The sequence below is a fragment of the Notechis scutatus genome, chromosome 1 (genome assembly GCF_049901735.1).
Source record: "Notechis scutatus isolate UNSWTSFEM ecotype Mainland chromosome 1, rNotScu1.2, whole genome shotgun sequence".
NCBI lineage: Eukaryota > Metazoa > Chordata > Lepidosauria > Squamata > Elapidae > Notechis > Notechis scutatus.
The window spans coordinates 109,651,768-109,673,374 of record NC_142009.1 but is presented as its reverse complement, the minus strand read 5'-3'; the positions used below and the strand labels follow the sequence as shown (position 1 = coordinate 109,673,374).

Here is a 21,607-nt window from a genome sequence, read left to right as displayed (position 1 = left end):
AATGGGCAGAAAGAATAACCTTGATGAACAAGAGGAAGAGCCATTATCAAGATAACAGTCAAATCAAAGAAAATTGTAGTTGGAACAGAAGTGTAAGACAAGACATTCCCTAGTTCTCACAAAGATTTTTTTAAAAAAATGTTTGGGAGGAACACATTCAGACATGTAAGTTTTTTCTCTTGTTCCTCAAGGTTATTCTTTCTGCCCAAGTATATCATTAACATGAGGAACCAGATTGTTGGGGGCAATATGACGACTCTGTAAAAGAGAGGGCTGTAAAGCACTACGAAGTGGTATGTAAGTCTAAGTGCTATTGCTATCAAGTTTTCTTCTTCTTTCTGGTTGTTTCTACTACATGCATACAAGAGAAGAGGATGTGTGTGCATTTTTGAGGTGTTTGAAGAGAGAATAATACAGGCAGTTCTGGAATTAAAAATTATATAAATGAAATACCTTATTTTTCTTAGACATTTTATTTAGTAGCTATTAATCTGTTTATTTGATTTTATTTTGCCTTTGTGTTGGCTTTATAGTATTCTACTAATACCGAAGGCCTATTTAATTAAATAGAACATAAAATGGGAAATTTGTTTTAGATATTTTTTTTAATTTCCTGAGTTATTATTCCAATACAATATCATACTTGAAAAGCAGGATCAATTTAATTTTTACACTGATCCAGCTTCTTAGATATGATGCATATATTTATAAAAATTGTAAAATTTTAAGTACTTTAATCAAGAATGACACAAGGACAGATTTTACCATCTCTTTCATTTAATCTTATTAAGTCAACCACATTTATCAGACCATACAACAAAACGCAAAATATACTTATCATAAAAATAAACAGATGATATGCCTCTTCTCTGAATGGAAGATCTACTTCTTTTTATGAAAGGGACCAAAATCCAACCCAAACTCCAAAAAGAGGAACATGCTTTGGAAATGACCATGAAGAAGTACTTTGGAATACATGGAAATGTACCGTAAGCATTTTTGAAGTGTGCACAGGATTTATGGAGAACAATTCTTCAGTTACCTTATTAGGACTGTTAAGAGAGGTAAAGAACTCACCATCCTTCTGTTTGGATTTATATGTGAGGACAGTGCCTGACCAGGGCTTTTATGGGTAAAAAAAATCTTTTGTCCTAGCTAAAGACTGGAAATGGATAGACTAGAATAACAGTTCAAAGGGACCTTGGAGGTCTTCTAGTCCAACCCCTGCTTAGGCAGGGAACCCTACACCACTTCAGACAAATGGTTATCCAATCTCTTCTTAAAAACTTCCAGTGTTGACCCTTCACAACCTCTGGAGGCAAGTTGTTCCACTAATTAATTGTTCTGTCAGGAAATTTCTCCTTAGTTCTAAGTTGCTTCTCTCCTTGATTAGTTTCCACCCATTGCTTCTTGTCCTGCCCTCAGGTGCTTTGGAGAATAGCTTGACTCCCTCTTCTTTGTGGCAGCCCCTGAGATATTGGAACACTGCTATCATGTCACCCCTAGTCCTTCTTTTCATCAGACTAGACATACCCAGTTCTAGCAACAGTTCTTCATATGTTTTAGCCTCCAGTTGCTTAATCATCTCTGTTGCTTTTCTCTGCATTCTTTCTAGAGTCTCAACATCTTTTTTACATTGTGGTGACCAAAACAAATAGATAACAAACTATATATTCCACAAAGGGTCAATTATGCAGATTGGTGTCCTTCAATAGCCAATTTGTCAGCTTAAAGAAAGCAATGTTGCTGTGGTAAATAATACCATTATACCATACATTTAGATTGGATTATTATATGCCTGGCCTTTAAAGCAACTTTCAGTCAGGTTTGAATATAGTTGCCTTTGTGAACCAACAACACATCGCACGCATAGCTCCAACTAGTTGTCAACTTTCAGGGAGGGCCAAATTAAAGTGTTAGAAATTATATTTAAAACCCTGGAAAGATGGTATTAAAATACAATAACAGTAATAGTAGCACTGCTAGTAATTTCAATGTGATATTTCTGCCACAGGGGAAAATTCAAAGGGCAATTTTGAGTAAAGGTGGTTAATTAAGATTATGCAACAAGAGACATGACACATTAACATATAAAACCATACAGATTCAACCAGAACCATATGCACCTACATCTTTTTGTTAAGTTTTTAATAATAACTAGAATTTTTTTTAAAAAAGTATTTTTCCAGTATTACATTTGGAGGTCTTTCTTCGTCAAACACTTGAAAAGTTTGGCATACAGAGGTTGGAGCATGTATATAGCCTGACTCTTATTAAATTAGCAGAGAACTGTGACGATTCTGTTACACAGATGCTTTCTTTGAAGTTTGGTTTGGCTCAAGATTTCAGTACCCCTTTCAGGATGCTTTGCAGTAAGGTATGGCTGGAGAGCCATAAAATTTGTGGAGGTTCAAGCCTTGATATTCTTAACATAGTTTTCATAGATACTTTAGAACTCTTTCATCATCCCCTGTTAATGCTCTGATTTCTTGGGATCTGTCGGGGTGGGGGGAGTCCTTTTTCTTTATCTTTGTCTAGCAGGACCTCTCTACACCTCATTGTTTCAGAGGAACCAGATGGGAACAGCAGTCAATTACCATAAATCCTCAAAGTCTCCTATTTGCTGATGTGTAAATGTTTTTTTGCTTCTTTTGAATAGTATTCATTGATCAGTCAATTAGATAAATAGGTACACATGTTTAGCCAGACAGATTAGATACAGAGCAACAATGCCAAACACAGCAGATACACATATGAATTTATACATGCTTAAAAAGAACCCTGCACATATCACATGAGATGAATATTTCTGAAAGCATTCTCTAAGCTGAATTGCAAATGAGCTAGGCTTAATGATAATAAAGGTCATCACAACAATAGCCATACTGGTATATAGGTCTTTGGTGAACAAGTTCACGTGCCACTGTTTTTAATGCAAAAAGCCCATGCACCACCTGTTTCTATGTAAACGAGAGACTGTAGAAAAATGGTACAATGTAAAGTAAATTCTTAGTTCTAAGGCATCATTAAGCAAAGAAAGAAAATAAAGCTATTAAAAAATAACAGCCTCACTCTTTTCCCATTTGGGCTACAAATCAATGATCTCATAAGAGTTATTTCAGAAAAATGCTGTGAGGTATGAGCCAATACAATAGGCTTAAGAGATGCTGTCCCCCATTTTAAAAAAATCACATTGAATTAGTCAGCTTGGGCAATTGGTCAGATTTATAAGATGTATATATTAGTAGATACATATATTCATCCATGATAGAGCTCACTGCTGTGGAGAGTCAATGAAAATCTAAACTACAAGTAGAAGTAAAAAAACCCAACACTCCAATGTTTAATACTTGTAAACAATTCAAGAAATAAATTCTTTATAATTATGCAGGAATGCAGTTCTTGATACAATGTTACCTGTATGAGGTGGATGTCTCTCTGGCAGAATCAGATGCTGGAAATTAATAATGCACACAGCCTCAGCTCCTAGCCATCTGTCAGAGACAGCCCGGATATAGTATTGAGAGGGCAATGGTTCAAAAATTGGGATTGTAAATACTAACAGTTGAGTTTCTTTTGCAATGACCTAAGGTTGAAAAAAATGAACAATTATTTTCTCCTCAAGTGGTTAACGTGATAGTCTATTTTATTATATAGATGTATTATAAATAAGGAAATGAAACACGGGTAAGGAAAAAAGTAGCCTCAGTTTTGATAATGAGACTCATAAATACTGCGAAAAAATTCTGCTTTAAAAAATTGGTGAACAATTTGGCCGGAAGATGAATCATGGCTTTGAATCTACTGTTATGTATGATTGTCTTAAAGATTGACCAAATTGAATTTGGTCTTCCTAATTCATAACAGTGGCGGTATCTTCAACTTAGGCATTTCTAATGCAGCAGCTCCCAATCTTTCTGGCTTGGCGGCCCGGTGGTAGATGGAAGAAGGAATGATTCTGTGTGAGTGGCAGGCATGCCGCAAGCAGCTCCATTTGCACAAGCAGCGAGTGCATGTGCCTGCTGCTTGTGCAAATGGAATTTCATGTGCGAGTGGTTCCAAATGGCGGAGTGGGGATTGGGGATAGCCTGTTCTAATGGATCAATATGAACGAGACACTTTGGGTGCTGAATTGCTGTCATGACACAATTAAAATCATGATACAATTAAAATCTATTATATATCTCTATCAGAAGCTTAAGAATTTTTATAGTGGATATTTCTGAGATAGATAAAACATGTACAAAAGACTCTCAGATCTCTTTATACCATTTATCATTTTAAAGGACATGAACCCACTGTTGGGGCTTTATTGGAGATTCCAGTTTTTTTTACTATTGTATCTTAAGGCAGCTGCTGAAGTGTTGGCTACTCCTGCCATGATGCAGAAATGTACATTACTACGGTGGATGTTTTGTGATATTTTACAATACCATTTTGTACAATCATGTTATACTAGTATAATAATTAGTAAACCAATAACTATTAATAAGTATAAAATATATAAGGTATATTTTTAATTTTTTTCTTACTTAGTATTTTAGTGTGATATAGTATGTATGGGGTTGTTTCTTTTCTATTTTTTTTCAAAGCACTGTAAATAAATAAATAAAAATAAATATGAAATATAAGAGTGTTTAGGAAACTAGCTCATAAAATTTACCTGCTTTTTTTGAATAATAAAATATTCTGAATGATAAATGTGATCATTGGTGGGATCTTCGACCCAAATCCACCAGGGCTCTCCACCTGTTCCATGCACCTATGAGGCAAAGTAAATAAGCAATGTTATATATGTGTTCTCTTAAAATTTCCTCATTTTATTTATTTATTTCACTAGGCTCATATGGCACCCCATTCATCTAAATAATGAGTCTGATATTCTTTTCCTTTGTGAGGCTAGTTAAAATGACAAAAACAATCAACAATCAACCATGTCAATAATAAAATATCCTGAGGCTGAGGAATAGGTCATACTAAATCTGTGAACAAATCATTTTGATACATGAAAGAGAGTTTACTGACCAAAGCATCATGAGGTACATTTTAACCCTTATAATATAGAAAGAAAGGGGTCTTATTTCTACTTATATGCCCTCACCCACAAGAGGACAAATAGGTTCATTTTCTTATATACCGTATATACTCGAGTATAAGTCGACCCGAATATAAGCCGAGGCACCTAATTTTACACAAAAAAAATTGGGAAAACTTATTGACTCGAGTATAAGCCGAGGGTGGGAAATGCAGCAGCTACTGGTAAATTTCAAAAATAAAAATAATTAATTTGGGAAACGATCTCACTATCATGAAAGGTTTAATTGATTCACTAACCCAAAAGAAGAAGATGATGACGACAGCGGGAGGCAGGAGTCACTCTCTTCCCCTCCCTCGGAGGCCCCCTGAGTCAGGAGTCGCTACCGCCGGTGGGGCCCCAGTCCTGCGTCGCCTCGGGAAGGGAAAGGTAAAGCGCTTTTTGCCTTCCCTTCCCGGCTGGGGCTGTTGGGAGTTGCTGCCGCCGGTGCGGCCCCAGTCCCGTCGCCTCGGGAAGGGAAAGGCAAAGCGCCTTTGCCTTTCCCTTCCCGGCTGGGGCTGTTGGGAGTTGCTGCCGCCGGTGCAGCCCCAGTCCCGCCGCCTCGGGAAGGGAAAGGCCACGGCTTGGAAGGCCGCCGCTGGAGCGAGCTGCGCGCAGCCGCTGTGCTAGGATCGGATCGGGCGCACCGGACGGTTCCGACTGAGCCCCGAGCGTCGTCTTTGGCACCCGCCAGCGCCGCGCGAGCTCCCTGTACCGGGAGAAGGGAAGACCTCCGGGCGGGGCAGGGAGAGGAGCTTCTCCGCCCGCCCCTTTTCCGCGCCCACCAGTGTCCCTGCAGGATGACCCCGCCCCGCAGTCGCCGCCGCTTGAAAGAGACGGGCCGGGTGGGTAGAAAGGCGCCGGGCGCCCTTGGAGGAGAAGGTCCTGCGTTCGCCTGTCTGCCCACGGATGTCAGCGGAGCTTTGCCGCTGCTTCGTCCAGGGTCTCTGGGCAAACACGTCCACCCGAGCGGGGCTTGTCACCTCCGGCACGCAACGAGCGCTGCCCTCGGATTGCCTGTCCGGTTGCCCCCCTTTTGAGGGCGATGGCAGTAAACTGTTCCCGTAGCAGCGGCTGCTCCTCTTTCCCGGCTGGGCTGGTGAACGAGGCTTCGCAGAGTTAAGACTGTATGGATTCAATCTAGATTGGGATTAAAATGATTCTAGATTTACTAAACCCCAGTTACTTCTTCCTGGCCTGTCCCCTTGTTGGAGCCAACAGTGGTTTATGGTTCACTAAACCTTGGGGTACTTAGTGGAGTGTTCTGCTGAACTGTGACTGAAGCAGGCCAGTTACTTCTGCCCAGAGCACCAAGGAAAGTATCAGGATGCGGCCCAGGACCTGCATTTCAGGGGGCTCCCCTGGCCCTGATTAAAAGCCAGATCTGAGCTGTGTTCAGACCAGCCTTTGCACCCTCGCCTCTCTTTGGTGGGAACTACTGGGTTCTCCGAAGAGGGTGGGGGCTGTTTTTGGCTCTGAATGTTATCACAACTTCACGTGGGTTCTGTCCTCCTTCAGGGTGGTCTGAATCAACCCGCCAGGCCAGAGTTGTAATTTGTTGCCTGGTTTCCCTGCAATCACAACTACCCCACTACTCCAGGGTCAGATGGAGCAGAGACCTCATCAGGCTGGCCTCTCTCCCCCCCCTTCTCAAGAGCCTGGAAGCTCTTCATGTCCTTCATGTGCAGCCTGGAAGAATGAATGACTTCCAAAGCTCTGGGCTCCATCAGGCCCCTGTCAGGCGCAAGTCCCAAATGGGGGTCAGGGTGTCCCTTCTTGGGAGGGGTGTGAGATTGCACAAGAAGCAGGAAAGAATCCCAGAACAGCTCCTGCGTAGTCACGTGTTCCCTTTCCCCCCACCCTGGTGCTCCTCTCAGGTTTGCTAAAAACAAAACCACCCGGGTGACCCTCCTGCCTTCTGGAGGGCACAGGCGCCAGCAGAGTCCAGAGGGGAGCGCGGCGACCGTCCGGCTGGCAGGTGGGACTGTGAGCATTTGGGGGACTTGGCTGCCTCAGGACCCGCATCCCCTGCTCTCCTCGAGGGAAGCCCGTCTTTCGCTCTGTGGTGGAGGAACCAGCCGGCAAGGCAACCAGGGGCGCCTCAGGCGTATCAGCGAGAGGGACGACCACGGCTTCGGAAGGCCGGACCGGAACCCTCCCCCAGCCCCTCCGGGCAGAGGGGCCGGCCTCCCGGGACCAGCCGCTCCGGCGGAGAGAATTGCTGAGCCGAAGGTGCCCTGCGAAGCCTCGCTCACCAGCCCAGCCGGAAAGAGGAGCAGCCACTGCTGCGGGAACAGTTTACTGCCATCGCCCTCAAAAGGGGGCAACCGGACAGGGAATCCGAGGGCAGCGCTGCTTGCGTGCCGGAGGCAACAAGCCCCGCTCGGGTGGACGTGTTGCCCAGAGACCCCGGACGAAGCAGCGGCAAAGCTCCGCTGACATCCGCGGCAGACAGGCGAACGCGGGACCTTCTCCTCCAAGGGCGCCCGGCGCTTTCTACCCACCCCGGCCCGTCTCTTTCAAGCGGCGGCGACTGCGGGCGGGGTCGTCCCACGGGACACCGGTGGGCGCGGAAAGAGGGGCGGGCGGGAGAAGCTCCTCTCCTGCCCCACCCCGGGGGCGCTTTTTCCTTCTCCCGGTACAGGGAGCTCCGCGCGCTGGGCGGGCGCCAAAGACGACGCTCGGGGTTCGGTCGGAAACGTCCGGCGCGCCCGATCCGATGCTAGAGCAGCGGCTGCGCGCAGCTTCGCTCCAGCGGCAGCCTTCCAAGCCGTGGCCTTTCCCTTCCTGAGGCGACGCGAGACTAGGACCGCACCTGCGGCAGCAACTCCCAACAGCCCCAGCTGGGAAGGAAAGGCAAAAGCGCTTGCCTTTCCCTTCCCGAGGCGACGCAGGACTGGGGCCGCACCGGCGGCAGCAACTCCCAACAGCCCCAGCCGGAAGGGAAAGGCAAAAAGCGCTTGCCTTTCCCTTCCCGAGGCGACGTGGGACTGGGGCCGCACCGGCGGCAGCAACTCCCAACAGCCCCAGCCAGACACCTGAGCGGAGCCCGGGCAGAACTGCCTGTTGCCGCCGTGGGCGCCGTTGTGGGCGCCCGGCTGCCCAAGTAAAGAACAGGGCCGCGCCGGACCATCGGAGAAGCGGAGCAAAGCCGGACACCAGCAGCCGCCTCCTCGGCGCAGAAACCCTCCCCAACTAGCCGGCCGGTCTCCTCCTCCTCGGTCACACAGAACAAACAGGCAGAGAAGGAGGAGAGCAGCTGGCCAGCCGGGGAGGCCTCCCGTGCTGCGAAGAGGCAGCCAACGATCTCCGGCGCCGTTCTGCTCCACGCGCTGGCTGCTCGGACTTGCCGGGCCCGGCACATAGAACAGGGCAGTGCCGGATGTTGGAGAAGCCGAGCGGAGCCGAGCGACCTTGGCTCGCGTTGTTTTCTGAGCCCATTTTTTTTTCAGAGGGGAATCTGACTCGAGTATAAGCCGAGGGGATTTTTTCAGCACAAAAAATGGTCTGAAAAACTCGGCTTATACTCAAGTATATACGGTACTTATTATAAAAGCTGAACTACATGGAATTCAGACTACAAATTATAAACTAATACGCATAGCTAAAGATAGCCAGTATGGGAGCCATAATTTCCATTGTACTTCCAAGGTTACTGAAGCTGCTGAGTTATAGTACAGTTAAGAAACATATTCTATTGTTTATTTAGAACATATCTGAAGGTTTTTAAGAGGTAAAGGAGAAACAGCAGTGTCTTCAAGCCCTATTGTTATATATCCTGTAAGTTACATCTAGATGAGCTTACATTCTCAACATGTCCTGCAGACTTTACATTCTAGGTATTCTTACCTGATCATTCCACTTGAAATCAGGGGTGATATTTAACCTCACTCTCAGTACAGTACGAGTAATTGGCTGGATTGTGGCTTCCACTGAGATAGAGGGAATTTGGTGGACGCACTGTTTGACCTTTAATCCAATATTTACATGATGGAGCATATAACCTGCAAAATAATATGAAATTTGAAACAAAATAATGTTAGAAATATCTAAAGCAAGAAAAGGCAAAGGTACTTTATTACCGTATTTGCCGGTGTATAAGATGACCTTTTTGCCCTGAAAAAGATGCCTCCAATTGGGGGGGTCGTCTTATATGCCGGGTCGTCTTATACGCCGGCAAATAGTAATTGGGAAGCACTGCAGCTGCCCGCGGCTGAGGCACTTTGCGCACCGTGAAACGAATCCCGTGAAGCCGAAAGAGCAGCCAGTCTTCTCCCAGCTCCCAAGGAAGCGAGGCTCGCACCGCCCGAGCTCCGCTGAGGTATCCGGCTGGGGCTGTCAGGAGTTGTTACCGCTGGCGCGGCTCCGCACGGCTCCAGTCCCGCGTTGCCTCGGGAAGGAAAGGCAAAACCAGGAGCCGCTGCTGCCATTACAAAGCGCTGCCGTGGCTGTTCCTTTTGCCTTTCCTTCCCGAGGCAACGCGGACTGGAGCCGCGAGCCGCGCCAGCGGTAACAACTCCTGACAGCCCCAGCCGGATACCTCAGCGGAGCCCGGGCGGTGCGAGCCTCGCTTCCTTGGGAGCTGGGAGAAGGCTGGCTGCTCCTTTCAGCTTCACGGGATTCGCTTCCACGGTAGACAAAAGTGCCTCCAAAAAAAAAAAAAAAAGTGCAAAAGTGGAAGGCGTGCGGAAGAGGGGCGAGTATATAACAAACTATATTTTGAGTGGAAATGTTGGGGGTCGTCTTATACGCCGGGTCGTCTTATACGCCGGCATATATGGTACTTGTCTGTCATAGTTTCAAGGCTTTATCTGACTGTTATCCTGACCAGTCTTCCCCGACATGGGGAAGCAAATAAAGGAGAATTCTTGCTGTACAACAGATCTTGACACTTGATAATATTTAACTTGAATTTTTATTTGTTGCTCAGAAAACAATTTTTAAACGATAAGTGGCTGATTAAATACTTCTTAACAATTTTGATTTATACCAGTCTTTTTTTTTACTTAGAAATATGGACCTTGGACATAAAATCCATTATGTATTTTCCTAAATATAAAATTGGACCTTACCAAAAGCTGGATGCTTTAATTGAATTCTTTGAATTCCAAGATACCTTATGTCACATACACAAAATATAATATTTCTGAGGGGCGTTGCTAGTAAATTAAGTTTGACTAAAAAACAACCCAGGCAAGGATATATTGAAAAATTTTGAGATATAGAATTGCTATTTTCTTCTTAGTCCCTGGGAAAAGGAGCCAGTTTTGTAACAGAACTCCAAAGAAGAGCAGCAGATGCACACCATGAGGATTCCAGACCCTGGCAAGGAGGCCATCAAACCGATAACAAAAACCGTAAGTCCCTCTAATCCCATGTCTCTCTACTATTGGCAATTATCCAAAGTCTCCTGCAGATCTTAGTCACCATACTTGCATGAAAAGGATTCAGCTAGGTTCCCTTAGTAGGTTATAAAAGAAAAGGAAGATATGGGGGGTATGAATCAGTAGTGGGATTCAATTTTTTTTTACTACCGGTTCTGTGAGCATGGCTTGGTGGGTGTGGTGTTACTTGGTGGGTGTGGCAGGAGAAGGATACTGTAAAATCTCTATTCCCACCCCACTCCAGGGGAAGGATACTGTAAAACCCCATTCCCTCCCCACCCCACTAACCTGCTTTGCAGCTCCATTCTCCTGTGCAGGGCAACAAAAGAAGATCCAGCCAATCAGCTGGAACTCGGGAGGCAGATAATAGATGGGGGCGGGGCCAGTCAGAGGTGGTATTTGCCGGTTCTCCGAACTATTCAAAATTTCGGCTACTGGTTCTCCAGAACTAGTCAGAACCTGCTGAATACCACTTCTGGTATGAATTATTTTCATGTCAAAAGCTTTTATTCTGAGCTCAGATAAAACAGGGAACTTTATAACTAAAATGGGCAGCACTGAAATAAACTAATGTTTTGTAAAGTTCAACATACATAGACAGGGCTGCAGGAAAAAGTTGAAATTCCTGGTATCTCTTGATGGGGCTGATCAGCACTCAGAATCAGCATATATTAACTCCAAGGTCAACAATCAAGTAAGCAATACACAAATCAAGAAACTGCCAAAGAGCCAAAGATCCATTAATAAACAGCCCAATCAAAGAATCCCGAAGACCACCCACACCCACACAGACAGGCAAGACACCAGAATATAAACTGACAGCAAACAGCACTCCTTATACTAGCACTGATTATGTTACCTAGTTAGGGTAATGAAACGTCTGCAAGAAAACAAGCAAGCTCAGAGAGCAATAAGGACCCCTCAGAGTGTTAAATATTGAGATGCATTCATTTTCCCCTGGCATCTTACCTATTTCATCTTTCCTCATGTCCTTCAACTTATCAATGGTGAGATTCTTCTGTTCCAGCTTGGTAAGGACTGGTGGCGGCAGGACAGTGAACTGCCGCAAAGGGCTGACCCAACCCCACAGTCGCTTGTCGATAACCTTGCTGAGATTTAGTAGTCGGTATGTCATTGCCGGCCATCGCTTACGAAGGGATATTTCAAAAAGAGCTCGAACAATACGTGCAGCATTCTGTCAAATAAAACAATGGTAGCACATTATATTATGTCTATTCCATTGCCACTATTATGTTCACCGGCTTGAATCAGATAGTCACAATGCTAGCTGGCATTTGGGACCTTCAACAGAAAGATGTAACTGGGAGTTTCACATTTTCCCACACAACTTTGTTCTGCATGACATTTTCAGATGCTAGTTGGCACCAGGTAATTCTTTTTTTGTTTGCCAGTAAACACAACAATTTGGGTTGCATTTGTTCACTATGCCTTTTTTATCTTGATATATCACTTTGAAACAGAAAGAGGACTCAATAATAATAAAAATAACATGGGTAGCCACTGAAATAAACGTTGGGCATATTTTATAATTCTTACTTCTAAAAAATAATATTCAGAATCAGTAAGAATCATACTCTTTGCAGCACTGACGGATTTCATTAGAGGCAGACAAGTACCTTGGGATGCAAAGTCGATGTAAAAAAGATCCTATGTTGGAAACCTGTAGCTTTTAAAAACAAAAAATACCATTCCCAGTTTCCAGTTCTAAATTGCTTGATAATTGAATGTGGACATAAACATACAAACTTCTGGCTTTCTATATATCTTAGATAAGTCAATGGTAGGAGGAAGAACTAAATTTTACCTGTGCAACATAAGCAGAATCTGAAATTAGGGAAAAGCTATCCATCTCTCCTCGGCTAACGTATGTTTGCAGAAGGATATTTATTTTCCCGTAACTGTTCTCCACACCACCAGGTGCAGCAAGTTCACAGAAATTGCTCAGCAAGGCTTCCAACTCTTCTATTTCCTCTTCTCTCACCTGAAATACAAATTAATGAACTTTGAAAAGGCTGGTGCAACTTGTTAAATCTTCCACATGCAAATTAAATGTCAATTATCTCTCAATAAATGTGTTTTAAAACATTCTACAGTTTCTGAAAAACAAGTCTCCCAGCGCTGTACTTAATGGAGCCTAATTGAAACAATCTTAATAACGACACAATTATATTTCATTATGCATTACCTTTTATTAAGATTGCCACTGACAGATAGAAATGTACCTCACAAATTAAATATTTTGACCATGCTATTCTTCACCTGATAAGATTTCCCATTTTTATCTGACCTCTAGTCTTTTTGGATTAGGGCAAACTTGAATTAACTTTAAATGCATTCATTAAAATTATACAGTTTGCATGGGGCATATTATGTTTTTAGCTTAAAACTCTGAAGTACTATGATTCATGATATTAAGTCTTTCACTGTTAATAAGATTAAGATTTAATATAACTAAAGATGTATTCAAATCTACACTTTGAATTATGCATAGTATTCCAATTTCTCATTCTTACTTGCAAAACAGAGATGAATTTACATGTTCTTTGATTTCATGAAAAGTTTTTAGCCTAAAACTTGTTTAAAGAAGGTACATGTTCGCACTTGACGGGATCACCTGAAGGCCATTTCCCCCAAACACTGACCATTTATGCAATATGAAAGCTAAGAAGAAAATTCACAATAAATAATTTTCAGCATTTTTTTCCACCCCGCATCTTTCCATCTTAAAAGAGACTCAATTTTGTTAACAACTGAATGACTGCATTTTGTATGTTGGCACATGTTAGCTCTAGTATGAAAAAAAAAATCAATGGTCAATCAGGCCAATCAATGGCTTGAGCAGAGGTAGCTATTCTGTTCTTCTATCATGTCAATTTTGCTTATTAGAAAGGAGAATCTCATAGCCTACTGGTCAGACCATATATCCAATTTCAAAACAGATTTGGGAAATTGCAGTGGTTGTTAATTCTAAACCAAGAAAAACTAGTCAATGAAATCCCAAACACATCTTAGTAAATCAAAACAAAGGATCTCCTACCACATTCTTTCATTCTTAAAATACAGTTAGAAGGTACCTTTTTTTTGTAATACTCCGGGATATACCAATTATTGATACAAAGTAATCAAAATTTTAGTGAATTAAAACTAAATCTAGCACAGATATATATATGAGTTCTTTTGTTGTGGTATCCTGGGTCTTGCGTTGTAATCTCCTGGGTCGTTTGTGTTTTGATCTCTTTTCGATTAGCCTCCTGTGTAGTAACAGCTTGGGTAATGGGTTGTGTGATGACCTTGTGAGATTTATTGCTGTGGTATCCTTGGTCTTGTGCTGTGATATCCTGGGTCATTTGCTGTGTTGTGACTTCTTGAGTTCTTGAGGTGTAATTTCTTGAGTTTTCTGATGTGATGTCCTGAGCGGGTGGCTGTGATGTAGCATTTTGGGTTTTTAACTCACAAGCCCATCACACAACCCATTACCCAAGCCGTTAAAACACAAGAGGCTAACGACCCAGGAGATGACAGCACAAGATCCAGGATATCTCTACAACAAAAGGCCATTACACAGCCCATTATACCAACATCAACTCCATCAACCAATCAAGAGGCTGCAGCACAGCCAACCAGCCCAGCACACCATCCCCCACCACTTGTATATACAGAGAGATGGCAGCTCCGGTCACACACTGCTTGCACTGGCACTAAGTCGAAAGCACCAGCCTGAAGATGGTGAGTGGGACCTCGCCAAACGTTGCCTAGATACTTTGAATCTTACGCGGAGAAAACCCGAATAACCAAAGATCCACATACAAATACCCGGAACCTCAGAAAACATATATATATATATATATATATATATATATATATATATATATATATATATATATATATATATATATATATATATATATATATATATGTGTGTGTGTGTGTGTGTGTGTGTGTGTGTGTGTGTGTGTGTGTGTGTGTGTGTGTGTTTTCTTAAGTTTTCGCGGGTACTTACATGTATGGTATTTAGTTTTGTTCAGATATTTTCTCATGTCATTATCATTGTGCTTTTAAAGTTGTAGCAACGTTTTGGCAGAATCTCATCTGCCATCATTAGGCTTCTGTATTGTGCTCGTCTATGAGTCAGACTTCCATAGCTGTTTCAGTTTTAAATTTGGGGCTAGCCTACTGCTGTGCCAGAATGTTTTTTTCTTAATCCTGATTGGTTGGGAGTCTCGGTCTGTGTTTATTGGTCTTGGAGTTTGCTGTGTTCTGCTTGATTGGTGTTTCTAATATCTTCTGTCTGTTTTGTGGCTTTTTTTGTCTTGATTGGCTGGCAACATTGTGTTCCTGTATTGGAGGCTTTTAGTGCAGCTTAGCTCCGAGTAAATGGATGGCTATCATTTATTCGGAAGCTAGGTTTCATCTGGGTGCCTGGTTGTGGTGTGTTTGAGCTGGAGGTATCAGGGGGGATCTGTTTGTGCCCAGGTGTTTGCCTGGCTAGTGGTGTGGAGGCAAAAAACAAAACAAACAAAAAAATCTCCACACCACAAGGCAAGCAAACACCTGGGCACAAACAGATCCCCCCTGATACATATATATATATTTGTTTTCTGAGGCTTTTGCGGGTATTTGTATGTGGATCTTTGGTTATTCGGGTTTTCTCCCGCGTAAAATTGGATGTACGGGTACAGGTATGTAGGTCTAGGTGTGTTCGGTCTTTTCCCGTGTAAGATTAAGAGTATCTTGGTGACGTTTCGGTGAGGTCCCACTTGCCATCCTCAGGCTGGTGCTTTCGGCTTCGTGTCAGTGCAAGCAGTGTGTGATCGGAGCTGCCGTCTCTCTATAAATACTGGTGGCGGTGGCTGGTGTGCTGGGCTGGTTGGCTGCGCTGCTGCCTCTTGATTGGTTGATGGAGCTGATGTTGGTATAATGGGCTGTGTGATGGCCTTGTGAGTTTTGTTGTGGAGATATTGTGCTGTAATCTCCTGGGTCATTTGTTTTGTAGTGATCTTTTTTCCATTAGCCTCTCGTGTTTTAATGGCTTGGGTAATGGGTTGTGTGATGGGCTTGCGAGTTCTTTTGTTGTGGTATCTTGGGTCCTGCGTTGTAATCTCCTGGGTCGTTTGTGTTTTGATCTCTTTTCCATTAGCCTCATGTGTAGTAACGGCTTGGGTAATGGGTTGTGTGATGACCTTGTAAGATTTATTGCTGTGGTATCCTTGGTCTTGTGCTGTGATATCCTGGGTCATTTGTTGTGTTGCAACTTCTTGAGTTCTTGTGGTGTAATTTCCTGAGTTTTCTGATGTGATGTCCTGAGCGGGTGGCTGTGATGTAGCATTCTGGGTTTTAGTCTGGCTTCGAGTTTGGGGCCTGGATCTGTGTTCTTGGCATGTGTCAGCTTGTTTGGTTTTGGGGTCGGGGGGTGCGACAGCTGGTGAAGCAGCCATGGTCTGTTTTCTGGATGGTGGTTGTCCTTCATTTATAGGATGGGCTTGGGCCTGGGTCTGATGAGGGGGATTGGCAGTGGTGTCCCGTGTTGTTTTGGGTCTGGTGTTTGTTTTCGTGGCTGGGACTTGTTTGTTAGTGAGGGCTACCTTCCAGATGTCTGGTAGGTGGGAGTTATCATCCCGTCTACTCATGTTATGGGGGTGTTTCTCTATCTCGATGGCTTCCCTGATTATTCTCTTGCTGGAGTGTTCAGTGTTGGATATTAATTTGGTTCCTTCGAAATTAATTTCATTTCCTGTGGCTTTAAGGTGCTGGAAGAGGGAGGAAGTATTTTCTTCTCTTCTGACTGCGTTTTTGTGTTCTGCGATGCGTGCATTTATTCTCCTGTTGGTTTGTCCAATGTATGTGGCTGGGCAATTGTTGCATGGTACTTCATAAACTCCTTGGTTTTCTAGCTGGATCTTGTCTTTGGGGCTTCCTAGGATGTTGGCTATTTTTTGGTCAGTGCCGAAGGCTGTCCTGATATTGTGTTTGTGGAGAATTTTGCTGATTTTGTCTGTGGTACCTTTGATGTAGGGGAAGAGTGCGATATCATTGTCTTGTTCTGTGTCTTGGTTTTTTGGGGGTATCTCTTTTCGGATTAGATTGGTGATAGTGTTTCTTTGGAATCGGTTGGAAATTAATACGTTAGTGAGGGTGTGTAGTTCTGTTCTCAGGTGGTCTTTGTCAGCTAGGCGTTTGGTTCTGGAGATGAGGGTCTTGGCTACGGAGTTGATCTGTGCAGGGTGGTGATGGGATTGCTCATTTAGGTAGCGGTTGGTGTGTGTTTTTTTCCGGTAGATGGTGTGTCCTAGGGAGCCATTGGGTTTTTTGTAAATTAGGATGTCCAGGAAGGGAAGTTGGTTGTTGGTTTCTGTTTCCATGGTGAATTGTGTATATGTGTGTGTGTGTGTGTGTGTGTGTGTGTGTTTTCTTAAGTTTTCGTGGATATTTATATGTATGGTATTCAGCTTTGTTCGGATATTTTCCCACATCATTATAGTTGTGCTTTTAAAGTTGTAGCAACGTTTCGGCAGAATCTCATCTGCCATCATCAGTGTTCAACGAACACTATACAGAAGCCTGATGATGACAGATGAGATTCTGACAAAACGTTGCTACAACTTTAAAAGCACAACTATAATGACGTGGGAAAATACCCAAACAAAGCTGAATAACTAACATACATACATACATACATACATACATACATACATACATACATACATACATATAGAGAGAGACACTGAAATTGGTATAAAGACTTTCTCTAGGAAAAATATTTGGTGCATTAAAAAATCTAGTTTGAAATGGCCCTTTTGAGATTTCCAGATTTGGAACAAAATGTGTTAATTTTCAAGTGTGTTGCTTTGAGGGTTTTAATTTGCAACTGGTTTTATTTTGTGGATTGTCACTAAATTTGTCCTTAAAAATTTCTCCCAGTTTTGACATAAACTAGCAAGGAGTAAAAGAGTATGTTTGAATATAGGTTCTGCTGATTTGGAAACTAGAACAATATTTTTGTTTCTGGCAGGGTTAACTATTCATCCAAGAGTTAGTACACAGCACAATCACAAATCCAGTGAATATTAATGTGTGTGTGAGAGAGAAATGGGGGAGGGAGGGAGGGAGAGGGAGAGGGGAGAGTGGGAGAGGGAGAGAGAGAGGGGGAGAGAGAGAGAGAGAGAGAGAGAGAGTGAGAGTGAGAGAGAGAGAGTTGTATTTTTATCTGTACGGCAGTCATGCTGCCAAACTCCCTACCAATTAAATATGCCCACTAGATGGGCTTTGGTTTTGCTGCTCTCTCAGCCAAAATTTCAAAAAAATACGTATAATATTTTTCTGCTCTGGTTGATACAACTGTGTCTTATCATTTATTTATTGAATGTTATTTAAAGATAAATCTTCTGGAGCCTCTCCTAATAGAAACTCTGGTACTCATTATAATGTCATGAACATCCCTCTATATATTTTATGAGATTGGGACACAGACACCCACACCCACACAGACTCTATGTAGCTGGTTTAACTCAGTGCTAAATTACTGTACCCAAGATACATAGATCCCTCATGCGTATCAAACATGCATAGATGGGCTTAATTCAGAAATGTAACCATTTCATGAAATCATATTTCATGAAAACAGAGATTCCAACTGAAAATAAAATAAACATCTTCCGCCTTTAAGCAAGTTTAGTAGTTCAAAGCTATGTACAGATATATTTGGTTTTCAAGTGATTGTTCTATAACACTGAGAAGCAGGGGAAGTTTTTTCTGGCTTTACCTGACCTGACTAGTTCTGCGATGCGTGCATTTATTCTCCTGTTGGTTTGTCCAATGTATGTGGCTGGGCAATTGTTGCATGGTACTTCATAAACTCCTTGGTTTTCTAGCTGGATCTTGTCTTTGGGGCTTCCTAGGATGTTGGCTATTTTTTGGTCAGTGCCGAAGGCTGTCCTGATATTGTGTTTGTGGAGAATTTTGCTGATTTTGTCTGTGGTACCTTTGATGTAGGGGAAGAGTGCGATATCATTGTCTTGTTCTGTGTCTTGGTTTTTTGGGGGTATCTCTTTTCGGATTAGATTGGTGATAGTGTTTCTTTGGAATCGGTTGGAAATTAATACGTTAGTGAGGGTGTGTAGTTCTGTTCTCAGGTGGTCTTTGTCAGCTAGGCGTTTGGTTCTGGAGATGAGGGTCTTGGCTACGGAGTTGATCTGTGCAGGGTGGTGATGGGATTGCTCATTTAGGTAGCGGTTGGTGTGTGTTTTTTCCGGTAGATGGTGTGTCCTAGGGAGCCATTGGGTTTTTTGTAAATTAGGATGTCCAGGAAGGGAAGTTGGTTGTTGGTTTCTGTTTCCATGGTGAATTGTGTATATGTGTGTGTGTGTGTGTGTGTGTGTGTGTGTGTGTGTTTTCTTAAGTTTTCGTGGATATTTATATGTATGGTATTCAGCTTTGTTCGATATTTTCCCACATCATTATAGTTGTGCTTTTAAAGTTGTAGCACAGCGTTGTAGAATCTCATCTGCCATCATCAGTGTTCAACGAACACTATACAGAAGCCTGATGATGACAGATGAGATTCTGACAAAACGTTGCTACAACTTTAAAAGCACAACTATAATGACGTGGGAAAATACCCAAACAAAGCTGAATAACTAACATACATACATACATACATACATACATACATACATACATACATACATACATATAGAGAGAGACACTGAAATTGGTATAAAGACTTTCTCTAGGAAAAATATTTGGTGCATTAAAAATCTAGTTTGAAATGGCCCTTTTGAGATTTCCAGATTTGGAACAAAATGTGTTAATTTTCAAGTGTGTTGCTTTGAGGGTTTTAATTTGCAACTGGTTTTATTTTGTGGATTGTCACTAAATTTGTCCTTAAAAATTTCTCCCAGTTTTGACATAAACTAGCAAGGAGTAAAAGAGTATGTTTGAATATAGGTTCTGCTGATTTGGAAACTAGAACAATATTTTTGTTTCTGGCAGGGTTAACTATTCATCCAAGAGTTAGTACACAGCACAATCACAAATCCAGTGAATATTAATGTGTGTATGTGAGAGAGAAATGGGGGGAGGGAGGGAGGGAGAGGGAGAGTGGGAGAGTGGGAGAGGGAGAGAGAGAGGGGGAGAGAGAGAGAGAGGGAGAGAGAGAGAGTGAGAGTGAGAGAGAGAGAGTTGTATTTTTATCTGTACGGCAGTCATGCTGCCAAACTCCCTACCAATTAAATATGCCCACTAGATGGGCTTTGGTTTTTGCTGCTCTCTCAGCCAAAATTTCAAAAAAATACGTATAATATTTTTCTGCTCTGGTTGATACAACTGTGTCTTATCATTTATTTATTGAATGTTATTTAAAGATAAATCTTCTGGAGCCTCTCCTAATAGAAACTCTGGTACTCATTATAATGTCATGAACATCCCTCTATATATTTTATGAGATTGGGACACAGACACCCACACCCACACAGACTCTATGTAGCTGGTTTAACTCAGTGCTAAATTACTGTACCCAAGATACATAGATCCCTCATGCGTATCAAACATGCATAGATGGGCTTAATTCAGAAATGTAACCATTTCATGAAATCATATTTCATGAAAACAGAGATTCCAACTGAAAATAAAATAAACATCTTCCGCCTTTAAGCAAGTTTAGTAGTACCAAAGCTATGTACAGTATATTTGCTTTACAAGTGATTGTTCTATAACACTGAGAAGCAGGGTTTTTATGGCTTTACCTGACCTGACTAGTGACTGAGAAAAAGCAGCTGAAGAAGTTGGTGAAAAGTAAGATCACCACTGAGATAAAATATTCATTAGAATAATATTGCATACAAACTTTTTCCAGAAATATTCTTGATTCAGATTTTTTTATTAAAAAAAAAACACCTGCATCTCTGACTAAAAACACTTCTAGATAAATTACATAAAGTTCTTTCAGGGCATTCACAACAGCAGTTTTTTTTAAAAAAAGAAGTGTGAAAAATTCTAACCTTGATTTGTTCAAATTCTTCGGCTTTAGAAACAATAGCAAGAATATCACCTTCCGTTTTATGAGCATCAAAGAGTTCATTGAAAGTCTGCAAAACCAAGAAATGTCAGTCTGCTGTTTAAAGCATTATTTACAAATACACTCCCACCCACCCACTAGACATTGAATAAAGATAGGAAGGAACAAATCACATAGCAAATGGCAATTTCCATTAGAAAAAACATACGCTCTATTTAACTTTGAAAACAAATGCACATTTTTCATATGCTATAATTTAAAATGTCAGACTGAACTCTGTTATGTCAGTTTCCAGAGGGTTTTTATCAAGAAAAAAAATAACAGCCAACATATTGATATTAAAAATAAATTTAAGCTACGCATATTAAAATGCAAATTGATTAATTACTAGGGCAAAGATGAACTGATATAAAGTCCATTGAAAAATAAAACAAAAATGGAATAAAATTCACAGAATCTTCCCTTATATTTTACTCTTTGAAGTTCAGAAAAATAAAAGCCACCACTCTTTAGAAGTACATTGCAATTTCCAATGTTTGTGCATATTCTTATGTAGGTAAGGTAAACATGCTAATAGACTTTTCATGATTATAAATGCTTCCTATATGTTATTTCATGAAATCATAAATCATGTGATTTTAGAATCCTCTTTTATTACAAAATGTAAGCTATAATGTAGATCTACAATTATTATCTCTACACTGCTGTTTTAGACCTCTAATCAGACACACGGTTACAAATTACTCCCTAAAGAAAGATAACAAGGTTGTTAAATATAATGCCATGTTTTGCTTCATAATATACCAAATTATAGGGAACATTACCTCAATTGTGTTATATTTAATGTAGTAGTGGCTTGCAATTCTGCCTAAATCAGTTGAAGAAAAAAATCCAGTTCTCTCTTCAAACCGAATCATCCGGGCTTTATCCAGTTTTCTGCCAACTTCAATCACCAACTGTTCTCTGTGCTTCTCTAAACTTGGATCCATCTGAAATACAGTCAGGAATTGCATGTTAAGAATGGATGGACAAATTTATAAGACAGAAGGTAAATATGTTCTTGTCTTATTTTTTCCTCTCCTCCAGGAAAACACATAGCAATGGGTATATTTTAGT

At 41.9% G+C, this 21,607-nt stretch overlaps 1 protein-coding gene across 1 annotated transcript in view; it reads right to left on the bottom strand.

Moving 5' to 3' along the window:
- The window catches only part of ASCC3 (activating signal cointegrator 1 complex subunit 3), a 238,290-nt gene that overhangs the window by 78,760 nt on the left and 137,923 nt on the right, over positions 1-21,607 (bottom strand). Inside the window, exons 18-24 of the mRNA XM_026666607.2 lie at positions 21,316-21,480; positions 20,475-20,561; positions 12,284-12,460; positions 11,428-11,653; positions 8,924-9,078; positions 4,664-4,762; positions 3,418-3,586 (exon numbers count right to left, since the gene is read on the bottom strand). Coding sequence (XP_026522392.2) covers positions 3,418-3,586; positions 4,664-4,762; positions 8,924-9,078; positions 11,428-11,653; positions 12,284-12,460; positions 20,475-20,561; positions 21,316-21,480 — 1,078 coding nt within the window. The remainder of the gene's footprint in view (positions 1-3,417; positions 3,587-4,663; positions 4,763-8,923; positions 9,079-11,427; positions 11,654-12,283; positions 12,461-20,474; positions 20,562-21,315; positions 21,481-21,607) is intronic.